The 15,420-nt window shown below is 39.5% G+C and overlaps 1 protein-coding gene across 2 annotated transcripts in view; it reads right to left on the minus strand.

Moving 5' to 3' along the window:
- LOC122562666 (sarcoplasmic/endoplasmic reticulum calcium ATPase 2) overlaps nucleotides 1-15,420 on the minus strand; it is a 94,565-nt gene that overhangs the window by 71,055 nt on the left and 8,090 nt on the right. For both annotated transcript variants that reach the window (XM_088000033.1, XM_043715703.2), the window contains exons 4-5: nucleotides 10,373-10,477; nucleotides 468-606 (exon numbers count right to left, since the gene is read on the minus strand). In XM_088000033.1, the coding sequence (XP_087856159.1) occupies nucleotides 468-606; nucleotides 10,373-10,477 (244 nt within the window). The remainder of the gene's footprint in view (nucleotides 1-467; nucleotides 607-10,372; nucleotides 10,478-15,420) is intronic.

Below are 15,420 nucleotides of genomic sequence, written 5' to 3' on the forward strand. Positions count from 1 at the left end.
AGCAGGTGATTACATACTAAAAACCCTGGTCAAGCTCCAGTTTCAAGCACATATCTTTTGTTGGGTTTCAGAAGCAAGCACCTACCTTATCATAACATTCTCTTTAATATTCTAAAAGGTCTCTACTAAATCAGCATTCAAACTCTAACTGTCCATGAGCATTTAGCTATTTATGCACATTTCCTGCTATGTCCACTACAAGTTACATAAAAACCATCCTAGCACAAACAAAAGCAAGATACAATATTAGACTTACAATAATTTGTGTACAGGCATAGACGCAAATTAAGACCTGCTGGATATCGGACTACAGCAGGGTTGATATTGATCTCTCTTTGTAAACGCATGTCAATATCATGGATGTGGCTCAGGGCACATGAATGGTCTTACTTGTTGAATATATTTTATATAAAAGTTTTAACTAATCAAAAGATCAAATTTGCAGCGATAGACTCAATTTCACTTACCTGCCACTTCTACTATATCTCCAGGGACAATCTCTCTGGCCTTGATCCTCTGTACACTTTTCCTGTCTTGTCGATAAACTTTCCCCATTTCAGGTTCATATTCTTTAAGGGCTTCAATGGCATTTTCTGCATTCTTTTCCTGAAATGGCAGGTAGGGGGCAGAAAGTACATTCATGGTTTAGAAAGTTTATCAGTGACATGTTTTCAGCACATGCTGTACCAATACTTTTAACAGTTTTTTTTGCAGAGGCAGCTGGTGAAATTTGGGACCAATGTTTGGAGCTCTACATAGTGGACCAGTGCCAGCAAAAACAAACAGAAGCCCATTTCTCAAAACATACCATTGTCAGTGTCCATCAGCATTGCAAAAAGACGACAAAAATTTGAGTGTATGGGAATAACCACCAAGTATAAATGACATCTGTTGAATCTAAAAATAACAGATTCAGCAAAAGAAAAGTCAACTTTCAATCGAAGCAAGGCTCAAGTTACATGGTATTTTTCAGTACTACTCAAACATTGATACTTGTAGGAATAGACAACAAAACTCCTTATTTGTTCAATCAGAATTAACTTTCATGACTTTGTGCTTTGTACAACATCCACCTTCTGAACATGTTTAATTTCATTCTCACTGCACTGAAGTCCAATAACTTTTTGTTATTTATAAAATCTGTCTTCTGGACCAGACAGTGAAACAGCTGATTTTTCTGCTTCTCTGATAGGTATAAATACTCTGTCCTGCTATTTCAAAAGAATACTAGTTATGTCTGATGCACTATTTATCCTGCAAAAATATTTATCCCTGAATTAAGACTCCTTAAAAAAAAATTCTTACCACTGTGACATTGCTGTGGATACAATGGCTCTCACATTTGCAACGATTATCATTAGTTGTTTAAAAAGTGTCTTTGGGATATTCGATAGGCTGTACATAAATGTAACTTTTAGTCTAACAAAATGTAAATCTCAGTTATACTATACTTTCAAAAATTGTTTGGATTGCACTGATATTTCCAACAGCCAAACCCTTGCTCCATGCATCATACCATGAAATTGCTAGTGTCATCAACTAATAAGCAAAAGTGACGTGGATACTTCATTGAGTAATCGTTCCATTGATGCAGTACTGACTCATCCACACCAGGAAGGACTTTTTTCTTTGTTTAAGCTCATTTTAACATCTGCCACACCTTCCATTCCGGTTGAAAGAGAAAAGAATGACAGTAGCCAAAAACACTGAAGGAAGCAGCAGAGAAAGGATAAAAAAAAAAAAAATCAATAATTCACCTTCCACTGAATGTGCCTGGTCATAAATGAGCAGTTCCTGAAGAAGGGCTTATGCCCGAAACGTCGATTCTCCTGTTCCCTGGATGCTGCCTGACCTGCTGCGCTTTTCCAGCAACACATTTCCAGCTCTGATCTCCAGCATCTGCAGACCTCACTTTCTCCTCATAAATGAGCAAAGACCTTTAAAGAACTAAAGCAAGCAAGGGAGTTTACAGTCACCAAGCTTTTGCTGCCAGCTAACTGTGCTCAAGGGAAAGCTTCCAAAAGGCCTTTTATCTCTTGCAAACAAGCAGGTACTTGAAAAGGTTTTCTGTACGCAAACTTTTTGAAAGTTACATGGCACTTCACACTTCTGTCTCATCAACAACTCATGTTAAGAGGCATCTGCTATGCCAAGCTACAGCACAGCCAGTGTGGGGTGGGGGCAGGGGGAGACAAAGAGAGGGGGACAAAAAGGCTGCACAAAAATGACTTGGACAAAAGACAGGGCACACAAGAAGTTTCTAGTAGTTAACATAGCAGCGCCACTAAATAGTTACACTGTGCAAGGCTTGCCAACAGGACACAGTGTTTTTGGCACTGTCTAGCCAATCTTCCACGATAGATAGGAATTAACAGTGAAACTGGGTCAGTGCCAGTCTAGTGAAAGAGTTCTGATTTTATATAATATCCAAAAAACTTTTCTTTAAACATAAAAAGTACCTTTAGACTGCCATAAATTAAAGTTTACAAGTTGAACACATAATCAAACCTTTTCCCTAGTCAACCATACTAATAAGGTTATTGAAAAGGACATCAAAACTGCCTTACAATGAATACAAATGAGTCTCCTCAAGCACACACAATAAGGAGATGTGAACTGAATTGAGAGGCAGTTGTTTAAACTGAAAGCAGTGGGTGCCATTCTCTGGCTTTCTATCTCAAAGCAGAGAGATGCAACTGACAGTATTAATTGTTATTTGGTAGAACAGGACTGCACTAAACATATTCATGAGCATTCATAAGACAGAGCTGATCTTGTTGAAATGTACGTTCCTGGAGGGAATTGACAGAATGGATGCTGAAAGGATATTACCCCTTACATTTGGGACCAGAACTGAGGACAGTTTAATAATAAGGGGGTCTTCACTTTAAGATGGAGCAGAGGAGAATTATTTTCTTTTAACAGGCCACTGGCCTGTAGAATATCTCTTCTCCAGAAGAGTGAAAGACAGATACTGGATTATTTTGTTAAGGCCAAGGAGCAAGAGCACATAAGCAAGTCAAAGGGACTCTCGCTATCCTGACTTGGAATTATACTGCCATTTCTTCAGAGTCAAAACCATGGGACTCCCCTACCTACATAGTGAGTGCCTCTTCACCCCAAGGACTGCAGCAGTTCAAGACAACAGCTCATTACCAACTTCAAGGAATGATTAATCAATGTTGGCCCAACAAACAATGCCCATACCCCACGTTTAAAAAAAAATTGTCAAATAGACAATGCCTTTTGGTCTACTTCTGGGGTCTCCTTCATTACAAATTCCAGCTTTCAGCCAATCCAATTCACTCCACAAGATAAAGAAATGGCTGAAGGCAGTGGTTACTGCAAAGGCAATGGGCATTGACAACATTCTGTCAACAGTATTGAAAAAACATTTCAAGATTATCCATTTCATTACCCATTTGTCCCAGTCTGTATAGCTGCAATGCTAGCATCTACCCATTAATGCAGAAAACTGCCTAGGCAGGTGCTGTTGACAAGCAAAAGAAGAAACCATTTGACCCAGACAATTAGCTCTCCATCAGCAGCCAAGTGAGGAGAAAATAATCAACAGTGCTATCAAGAGGCACTTGTTCAGAAATCACCATGGTCTTGGAGCTCCTGACCTAAATACAGCCTTCATCCAAGGATAGACAAGAGAGAGCTGAATTAGAGTGGAAGTGAGAGTGAATGTTCTTGACATCAAGACAGTATTTAATTCAATAAAGGAGCTGTAACTAAACTGGAGTCAATGGGAATCGGTTGGGAGGGTTAACTGCACTGGTTTTGTCATACAAAGTCCGAGGACATCACAAAAGTCCCTCAGAGTAGCAGACTAGGCCCAATGATCATAAGGAGTATTTCACTGATGACTTCACAATGATTGGCACCTTTTATGACTCCTCAGATACTGCAACAGTTCATGTCCATATGCAGCTAGATTTGAATATCCAGGGTTGAGATGTGGCAAGTAACATTCATAGCTCAAATGTCAGGCAATGACTGCCTCTAACAAGTGAAAACCTAAGCATCTCTATTTTCAATTGCATTAATATCACTGGATCCCCCGCTAACATCCCAAAAGTTACTATTGATCAGAAACTAAACTTGATCAAATAAATACTGTAGCTACAAAAGCAGGTCAGATTCTAGGACTTCCATGGCAAGCAGTTCACCTCTCGAGTTCCCCATCATTTGCAAGGCACAAGATCAGAGCACATTTTGTTGTAACTGCTCCATCCCACTACCTCATCAACTCCACTGGTACAAGGCAGCAGCTCAAGCACCCACCACCTTAAAAAGCAATTAATGCTGGTCTATTTAGCACTAGCCACATTCTGTGACCAAATTTTTTTTAAAAAAACATAGGCAGCATACAAATTCAAAAAGGGACAAGAGACAATATGACCTGCTCCTGTGTCTTTGAATTTAGTAATTGTGTTAGAGCTGCAACAGTTAAATACTTCAATTTATTTTTATGCTCGATTTTCACATTTCATAATTAAGTAGTCACTCTTAGTGCAACAGCAAACCATAGCAACTGACTGAAAGCCTCTTAATGCAAAACGCCAGTGAATTTACGTTTTCTATTCAAAATCATCTACTTAAATCTGAGTCAGAAACCTGATTTAGGATAATTAGATCTATTCTCTGAACTGATGGGGTCACATGGCAAATCCTGTGAAAGAACAGCCTAATATAGCGCAAAGGCAAGTAGCAGGGGTAATGGCAGTGCCAATCAAACTAAATTTAACAGAGCATTGCTAGCAGTAAGCTAAGCCTTTTGGCGATAATCTTTATAGGAAAAATAAACCATTTCAAATATAAATTACTACCATTTCTCAAGGATAAGCCAGTGTTCCCTATTGGATGATGCATTAGGGCTCTCAAATATAGTTTTCAAACAAATATTAATTTTAGATTGTTAATATTCGGAAGATTGAACTGAACCTTCCAGATCTCACTAAAGATGTCATTTATTTGTTGTCCATATTGGCATCCCTCAATTTGTTTTAGTACTGTGTCTTGATCAATTAGGACCATATAATAGTCAGGTGATCCAACCTCTTCTCGCTCATTCTCCGATGAGGAGAGTGATCACCTTTACATCGGAGTACTTGGTATGGTACTGTTGGGTAAATAAGTGACTGTTGAGGCTAAGACCAATCTGTGTGCATCAAATTCTGCAGGTTCAAATCTGGAAGGTAGCCAAATAAAGCACTGCAAGGACACAGAAGGCTTCACTGAGGAGCTTGTGATATTGACTTTAAATCCTAGGGAAAGTTCACCTATGATGTTTCACACACAAAAAAAAAAGGAATGACCTTCTTCAAAAGCCAGCACATAGAGGTAGGAGAGAGGATGCAAGGAGAGGAAATCCCAAACCAGCAACCCAGCCAAAACAGTTTTCTGCAGTATCCTGTCCTATTTGCAGCAGATTCAATTTACACCATGACAGATACCTTCTCATTCCTATTTAACCTTCAGAAGCAAGTTTTTTGTAAATTTTTTGTAAAAATAGACAGGGTTGCAAATGAGTTTGGAGAACCAGCAAGGTCATATATACTACAAGATCTCAGCTGTTTGCTGTAGAGCCATTTTTCCGCTAATAAATAGAAGTTACAACTGCCACTCAGCTCATGCTTTCATTTCTCTGAAAATTTGATATAATCCTAATTTACTTTTCTCAAACACCTTTACTATCTTTTCAATCCATTTCTCTCAAGATACTGAGGTTTATGTCCTAATGTGCATTTGGAATAAAAGCCTATCTTTCCAATAACCCATTTATAAATGGAAAAAACTTGCTATTGGATATTTTCCTGAGGTATATCAGTACAGAGATCCCATCAATCCTACAAAAAGTGTCCATCCACTACTACGATTTATGAGCTTCCTACATCCAGTCACAACATGTTTCACTTATTTTTCAAATGACCCATGTTTTCCGAAACTGCAAAATACAGCTGCCGCTCTATTCAACTACACAGTTCGGTCAAGCATAAAACAAAGTTTAACCTTTACAAATTCAAGTCTGCCTTCATTATAATTCAACAATGTGAAGCCATGACAAACATTAAATGGTTTATTAGCAATTGAAGAAAACAAATCAATCTATAACTTCTAATGCAGATAGATTATGTAAGCAAAGAACTAGGCGAGAATTTGCATTTCATAAGTTTGCTGGCCTTTTCAAATAAAATTTCAGGAATGATTCATGTCGAGGTAAATGGGATGTTGGGTAACTTCCATAAAAGGAACCTATTTTGTTTACCATTGGTGATTTGAACTGACATTTTCTAATGTCTTTCTTTGCTGATCACCTTCAAGTATTCATTCACCCACCCTCCCTAGGAAATTAGTTATCTTCCTGGTGAGATGGGAGAACTGTGCCACCAATCTGGAACAGAATTATGGAAAATGGTCAATGGAGTAACAATTTAGTATTCTTCAGCTTATATTTCCCCATTATGTAATCAGCCCTTGTTCTGACATACACACTTTTTACTCAAAATAAATGTGAAGCTATTGTGGTTAGGTTTCCCTGTAATATTGGGGAAATAGTTACAAAGATCTACATTAGCCAAAGCAAGGATTGCAATCCACATTTTCCATTTGTGAGCTTCCCTTCTCAGAGGAACAACTTGGGAAAGATAACCCAGGCTCTGGCCATTTTTGGTGGGTGAGTGATTGGTAGGACCCACAGTACACTAACTTCAGACGAAACTTCCAACAGTAGTGAAGTTCAATAGGCCCGGGATGTTTCTAACCTGATCTGATGCAGGAAAAATGCAGAATAACAAGGTTACCATGCACAAGGAAAAATAAGTAAAGATCCACCAGACAAGTGAGCAGATGAGGAGAATAATGATAAGTGAGCTTCACCAAGGAGAGCTTGATGGCAGCATGCATGAGTTTGCAAAATGATAATGTTTACACAGTACTTTGTAAAAAAAATTTCATATGTATGTGGTGCATTATTTATTATATATTGATCCTTAACACTGACTTTAGTTAGAAACTAAATGTTACTATCTGCTTCGATGCTATTTTGCTGGTGTTCCCGGTCAAGTTTTGTTCCAGTTCTAAAAATTGGAAGATAGTTTAGAAAGCACTGATCTAAAGAGTTTAGCTTAACAAATTTAGAACTTAAAATGTTCAAAACACTCATTAATTTCCATTTATTTATTTTCAAAATATCCTACACCAAGCCAAAAGAAAAACAAAAGGTTTTCAGAAACCTGAACTGGATGAAGCATGCCTCATATTGCCGTGCAACACCCAGCCCTCTTAAAAAATTTGGATAAGTTTGAAATGGAGAACAGAAATAAAAAAAGAACTATTTAAAGAGAGGATAAAAAAGTGAATTTTAAATAAATCTTTTGTCAACTCAAATACATAGCACTGAAATCCAACTGGAGGAAGAATACTGCTCTATAAACTAATTTCCTTCTGGAAAATAGGTAGCACGTTACTAACCTAAAAACGAGCTGCATGCTGTGCTTAAGTCATGAACTTGTTGAATGTAGATGCAGCTCAATAGTTCACTGTGCCTCACTGCTGAATAAATTTTGAAGTTAAAAATCACAACACCAGGTTATAGTCCATCAGGTTTATTTGGAGGTTCTAGCTTTCAGAGCACAACTCCATCAGGTACCTAGTGGGGCAGGATCATAAGACAGAATTTATAACATTTGAAAATTAGAACTTCCAAATAAGCCTGTTGGACTATAACCTGGTGTTATGATTTTTAAACTTTGTCCACCCCAGTCCAACACCAGCACCTCCACATAATATCTTGATGACAGAGCATCCACTTTCTCAGCATAACAGGGACACGGGAACAGAAGCTAGTCATTCCACCCTTTCAGCTCGAAGAAATATTATTATTATTAATAATAATCTGTAGATCAACTATTTACTTGCCTTTTCTCCATGTCCATTGGTACCTATACAAACAAAAATCTATTCAATTTCAGTCTTCAAAATTCCAAATGACACCATCCACAAATCATTTTAAAAGAGATGGATTGCTGGCACTGTGGAAAGAATCCCTCCCAACTTACCCAACTCTATTTAAGTCCTATTCCCTAACCTTTGAAGGTAGAAATACTGCAAGCAAAGAAATAAATGTCCACAATTCTGAAACAATTTATAAGCAGGCAAAATAATCATGAAAATATTTGAAAAATGGAGAGAAAAGAAAGTAGTTTTGTGCACAACAGTTCTTTGACCTCAAAAGAGCTAGGTCAGTATTGACAATTTTTCTGCTCCCATGTTGACCCTCCAGTTGATGTTGTACATGGACATACAATTTTAACAGGAGTAGGAATGGAGAAGGAAAGTGGGCCTACTCTGATTTATATCATGTCATTTATGCAAGGTAATACTTCACATGTTGTTGAATTAATCTTCCTTAATGGCTTTACTGCATGAAGTAAATTTAGAACGAAAGGATATTTTTGAAACATACACAAGACCTGATGGGACTTGACAAGGTGGATGCTGCAAGGACATTGCCCTGATGGGAGAAATTCGAATTAGCGGAACAATGTAAAAATAAGTCGATTTAAGATAGAAAATTGTTTTATCATGAAGTGTTAGAAGTTGTTATTTATAAAGAAGCTATACTCAGAGGTAGGATTTGAGTATAGGACTAGGAATGTCTTGCTACAGTTGTACAGGAACTTGGTGAGGACATACCTTTAGTACTACACATAATTGTGGTCTCCTAGTCTGAGGATGGACATGCATGGTATTGAGGGAGACGCAGGGAGACGCACACACACTGTGTCTGTCTTTATGTGTGGTCCAGAACTAGATGTAACAGTCTAAGAATAAGGGGTAAGACATTCAGGACTGTGACAAAGAAGATTTTCTTCACTCAAGAGTTGTGAATCTGTGGAATTCTCTACCACAGAAAGCTCTCAGTGCCAGTTTGTTTAATTATATTCAAGAAGCAGCTGAACCTGGCCCATGTGGCTAAAGGGATCAAAGGGTATGAAGGGAAAACATGAGTGAGGATATTGAAATTGCATGATCATCCATGATCATATCGGATGGTGGTGCAGGCTTGAAGGGTCAAATGGCACACCCTTGTACCCATTTTTCTAGGTTTCTAAGTCTTTGGAACACACTGCCACAGAATACAGTTGAGGTGGGGTGATTGATTCCCTTGTTGGTTAAGAATCTAAAGATTGGTGGTGGTAGTAATTTGGAATGCGGAGCTAAGGCCACAGATCATTTTTGGGCTCACGTCAAACAGTCCCTCTTCAGTACCTACACAGGCACTGTATTCCAACTCTTCCATTGTTAAACTGATTACTGCATCTCCTGCGCTGAGGCTGAACTGGAGCAGTTCAACTTCACCCACAACTTCCACCCCACCCTCAAATTTACTCGGTCCATCTCGGACACAACCCCACCCCCATCCCTTGACCTCTCCATTTCTATATCCTGCAACAGTCTCCAGGCAGATGTTTACCACAAACAGGCTCCCATAAACTACCTGGACTTCTTCACACCCAGTATCCTGCAAGAACTCCATCCCATTCTCCCAATTCCTCCAACTCCACTGCATCTGCTCTGACAAGGAGACATTCCACTCCCAAGCATCCCAAATATCCACCTATTTCGAACGTGACTTTCCTCCCTCTGTCATGCAGACAGCCCTCCATTGCACCACCTCCATTCCCCAGCTCTAAACCCCACACCCTCGAAACGCAATAAAGACAGGGTCCCCCTCGGCCTCACCTACCACCCCACCAAAATCCACATCCAATGCATCATCCTTAAACACTTCCACCAACTCCAACTAGATGCCACCAAGAACATCTTTCCCTTCCCATCCTTCTGCAAGGACCATTCCCTTCATCAGTCCTTGGTTTGCACTACTCTCCCCTCCAACACACCATGCCAACCCCCCCCCCCCCCACCATCTTCCACCCGGCAGTCTACAAGCCCAGAGGACTCAACATAGAGTTCTCCAAATTTCAAATATTCTCCCTTCCCATCTCCCGAGCCCCTTACCGGACTCATTCCTCCCATGGACCAACCAGTCATACACTCTACCTGCCTTCACCTATCTCCACTTCACCACCCTCTCCTATTACCCCCTTTATCTGCAGCTCACCTTATACCCACCCCCAGTCCTGAAGCAGGTTACACCCGAATGTCGACTTTTTCACCTCCTGCCTTGCTTGCTGTGTATTCCCTGGCTGCCTAGCATCTGCAGTTTTTCTTGTCTTCAATGACAGAGCAGGGTAGAGGTTAGAAATGTCCTACTCCTGCTCCCAATTCCTCTGCTCATGAATGCAATGCCAAATATTCTTTTGTCGACTAAAATTTTAGTTTACATAAAATGATAGCTTACCTGCCAAACTCCCACAATAGCATTTGCTATTAGAATCAATAGTATTACGAAAGGCTCCACAAATGCAGTTACAGTTTCTTCACCTTCTTCAAACCAGGCCAGAACCTAAAAAATAATCAAATAAGGTTTTGTGAAGTGCACAGCTCACTCAAAAATGCAGTGATCTGCTCGTAAACATTTGATTGCATTTAAAAACTGCCTTGGCGCATTTCTTACACAATTTGTCCATTGAGTATTTTCAGGCTCTGTATACCCTAGAGTCAGATTTATAGCATAGAAACAGACCCTTTGGTGCATCCATGTGGACCAGCAATCATAAGTTAATCTAGTCTCATTTGCCAGCATTTGGCCGATATCCCCCTCAATAAAATCCTTCCATTCATACATCCATCCAGAAGCCAGTTATAAAAAAGTGTTGTAATTGGACCAGTCTCCATCACTCATTTCATACACGCAGTACCCTCGGAGTGAAAAAAATTGCTCCTTTCTAAATCTGGTACCTCTCACCTTCAACCTAAGCCCTCTAGTTTTGGACTCCCCTCACCCCAGAGAGAATACCTTGGCTATTCACCTTATCCATGCCCCTCATGATTTTATAAACTTCTATAAAAAGGTCACCCCTGATGCTACAGGGAAAATAGCTCCAGCCTATTCAGTCTCTCCTTGTAGCTCAAGCCTTCCAACCCTGACAACATCAGTTTAAATCCTTTCTGAACTCTTAAAAAGATTACTGCACCAAAGAAAAGGCTAAATCTGCCCATCATACCGGAATCATTTGAATACAGTAGCTGCCATTCTAACCTCATTTCACAGCACCTGGTCTGTAACACTGCAGTTTACAGTTCTTCCTTTTAAAAAAAAGTTGAGTTTCTATTTCAAGCATCAGCAAAGTGCGTATATTGATTAAAAAAAAAGTCTCATCTTCACTCACTTTCCGTACATAAATACATTCAATGAATATCAACTACAGTGCCACAAGCTCAAGGACTTGTAAATGAATCCTTTGAACATTTGTAGCTGTATGTATTTTTAGGATGCATTTTCATTTATACAGACCACCTAATTAAAATAATTGAATTTATGAAAGGAGTATGGTGAATACATTAAATTTATAAAATCAGGTTCATTTGCAGATTCATTTACAAAAGGCCACCTTCATTTTGCTTCAGGCAATTACAAAACACAAGGTATAAACAAACGTTCATGCTCAATTTACGAATTCTATTAAAAGTGTGGAAATTAAGTTAAAAGCATAAAATCACAAAGCTTAGCAACATCTTGTGATGCATCAATAAATCAACTCACTATTGACATTTTAAAATTGGATGCCCTCAACTTGAAACCAAGATACAACAGATCAGTATAAAACTCAATTCTATACTAGTTTGTAAGTCATAAAAAGCAACTACATATTGATTTCAGCTCTAAATTCTTCAAACATTTTTACAAAGCCACATGGATCTGGGCGAAACATGTATCAAATCTTAAATGAGAAAATGTCTTGGGGTAAAAACAGACACTGCAATAGTCATTAAGTACCAAACCAAAAGAAACAACACCAGAGCTTATAAGTATATTTTAAACTGCTTTGGTGATCTTTTGCACTGAAGGGTAAAGAATTTAATGCTGGGGCATGAAACACTCCTTCAGTTATCACTTCACATAGCTTAAAAAAAAACTGACTGTATTCTCAAAGATGACACCTGTAATGCTTTCATATAATAGTGTTAAGTCATATTGGGACTTATAATCTCAACAAAATTTCTAACTTAGCTCCTGATAATCTTTGTCTAATGAGCCACAGTTCGATTTGACTTTGACACAGGATCGTGACTGACACATACGGAATTCAATCCCAGAAGAATGGAAAGCCAGCTTACTAATTACCTGCATCACCTGTTTCTCTTGAAAAGAGACACTTCCAAAGCAAAAAAATGTAAACTAAATAAAGAAACTCAAAAGAGAGGATTCCTGAAGATTAAGCCACATAACAGCAAGTGTCGCAAAAATGTATTAGAAGTTCAATTTAGAATACTTTTGTTAAATTTCTCTCATCCAAACATTCAAAAATGCCAAACATGAACCAGACCTTCCCAGCAAGAGGATGCAAACAGGCAAAGTTACAAAGTCCCAACAACTTTGCCAAGCTTGTGAGAGGTTGCCAACAACTCTTCTGGTCAAGGGTGATGTCATTCATGTACATAATGGGGAACACAAACATTAAATGCCAATGTTACAAGACTGAGGAACAACCAGTCAAATACAATGTGGTGAGGCACAATTAAATGTGTAATTTTATTGTGTTAAGCACAAATCTCTGTAGAAGGAAAAAATTGATGAATCATACCAGGAGTAGGTCATGCATCAAAAGTAGGTCATAGCAAATGAGATCAAAGGAAAAAAAAAAAGAGAGAGATACATACAGCCAGATCCTCCATAAAATACATGTTGAGGTGTTACTGTAGCTTTGAGAACATTAAAATTACACTATGAAACCTTTAAAGTACAACTTCCAATATACTATTCACAAAAAAAATTATATATTGATATGCAAAAGTCAAGTTTCAAAGACCAAATTTTTATCCAGGGTAGAGGTTCAGGGCTCAATTATTGCACATGGAATAACTTCAAGCAGTTGCAATCCACTATTTCACTGCCAGGGTTGTCAGTTAGGAGGCTGTTCCCACAAACCCTCTCCCTGAAAGTAGTGATAAGGGAGCCAGAAATATTCTCAAGTTTGAACTGGGGTTTTGTACCTACCATACCTCCTTCACACTACTAAGCATCAGAACTGGGGAGAAGTGTACATACCAGTAAGATTCCCATCCCCACTCACTCCACCTTAATAATCCTGCTCAGAGATGTTATTACATATCAGTGGAGCAGGTGGAACTTGAACCAGACCTCCTGCGAGCTGGTTAGCTGTCTTCCTGTTTGTCCTATGTAGTGTTTTGTGCAGTCCTTGCATGGGATTTTGTACACTATATTGGTTTTGCTCATGCTGGGTATCGGGTCCTTCATTCTGGTGAGTTGTTGTCTGAGAGTGTAGGTTTGTGTGCTGTTATGAGTCCTAGTGGTCGCAGTAGTCTGGCTGTCAGTTCGGAAATGCTCTTGATGTATGGTAGTGTGGCTAGTCCTTTGGGTTGCGGCATGTCCTCGTTCCATTGTCTTTCCCTTAGGCATCTGTTGATGAAATTGTGCAGGTATCCGTTTTTAGCGAACACATTGTATAGGTGTTCTTCTTCCTCTTATTGCAGTTCTGGTGTACTGCAGTGTGTTGTGGCCCTTTTGAACAGTGTCTTGATCTAACTTCTTTTGTGTGTGTTGGGGTAGTTGCTTTCGTAGTTCAGGACTTGGTCTGTGTGTGTGGCTTTCCTATATAACTTTGTGGTGAATTCTCCGTTCGGTGTTCTCTATACCATCACGTCTAGGAATGAGAGTTGGTTGTCCTTTTCTTCCTCTCTAGTGAATCGGAATACTGTGAGTGTGGCGTTGATGATCTCGTGTGTTTTCCCTATTTCTGTGTTTTTAATGATTAACAAGGTGTCATCCACATATCTGACCCAGAGTTTGGGTTGAATTTGCGGTAAGACTGTTTGTTCTAATCTTTGCATTACCGCTTCTGTTATGAGTCCAGAGATGGGCGAGCCCATGGGTGTGCCATTCTACAGGAAGACAGCTAACGATCCGCATCCATGAACACCAACTAGCCACAAAACGACACGACCAGCTATCCTTAGTAGCCACACATGCAGATGACAAGCAACATGAGTTCGACTGGGACAAGACTACTATTATAAGTCAAGCCAAACAGAACAGCCAGGGAATTCCTAGAGACATGGCGCTCATCCACAGATTCAAATCAATAAGCAAATCAACCTGGACCCGATATACCGACCACTGAAACGGACAGCTGGAACTGACAACCGGAAGCGGCAGAGACAAACCACTATAAATGCCGGAGGAAACATCACAGAAGTGCTTCACAAGAGGCTCCCAAGCACTGAGGATGTCACCTAGACAGGGGACGAAACGTCTGCAACACAAATTCCCAGCTCGGCGAACAGAACCACAACAACGAGCACCCGAGCTACAAATCTTCTCACAAAACCTTCCTATTCATATACCCATCCAAATGCCTTTTAAATGATGCAATTGTACCAGCCTCCACCACTTCCTCTGGCAGCTCATTCCATACACTTATCACCCTCTGTGCGAAAAAGTTGCCCCTTAGGTCTCTTATATCTTTCCCCTCTTACTCTAAACCTATGCCCTCTAGTTCTGGACTCCCCGACCCCAGGGAAAACACTTTGTCTATTTATCCTAACCACACCTCATGAATTTGTAAACCTCTATAAAGGTCACCCCTCAGCCTCTGACACTCCCAGGAAAACAGCCCCAGCCTGTTCTGCCTCTCCCTGTAGCTCAAATCCTCCAACCTTGGCAACATCCTTGTAAATCTCCTCTGAACCCTTTCAAGTTTCACATTTGATGTTCAAACAAAATCAATGCATTTATTCTCTTGAAGTACACACCTTATCCAAAAATATGTAAGATTTGATTTGAAGGCAGTTTTTCCAATGTAGAGACCACTCAAAACAACTCCATGAAGGTTTCACTGCTTAAATTATTGATATATTCCAGTTTAAATACATGATTAATCAAAGCAACAATAACAGTTGCACACAGCATATATCCCTTCTCCACCAGGTTTAAAAGGAGGCAAGTACATCAGTGATTGCTCACACTGAAAAGAGCACAATCTACAAAACATTTGATATTTAAGTAGTTCAAAACTATCAAATGGATCCCTGAACACAATCATTTGGCAAACGTGCCATCACCAGGGCTTTAAAGATTCAGCTTGGCATGTGCAGAGAAAAGCACGCCACATTAGATCCTTCTTGCATACCTGGAGTCTCCCAGTCCCCACCACACACTGCCCTCAAATAATAATTATGTTTGGAAAACACTTGCAATGTTCTTAAATAAGGGTTATTCCCATCAGCTCCACGATGTAGGAGTCAGTGCTCTATGAGCTATTCCGA

The sequence above is a fragment of the Chiloscyllium plagiosum genome, unplaced genomic scaffold (assembly GCF_037043375.1).
Source record: "Chiloscyllium plagiosum isolate Xiang-an unplaced genomic scaffold, Cpla_swu_hap1 HiC_scaffold_24, whole genome shotgun sequence".
NCBI lineage: Eukaryota > Metazoa > Chordata > Chondrichthyes > Orectolobiformes > Hemiscylliidae > Chiloscyllium > Chiloscyllium plagiosum.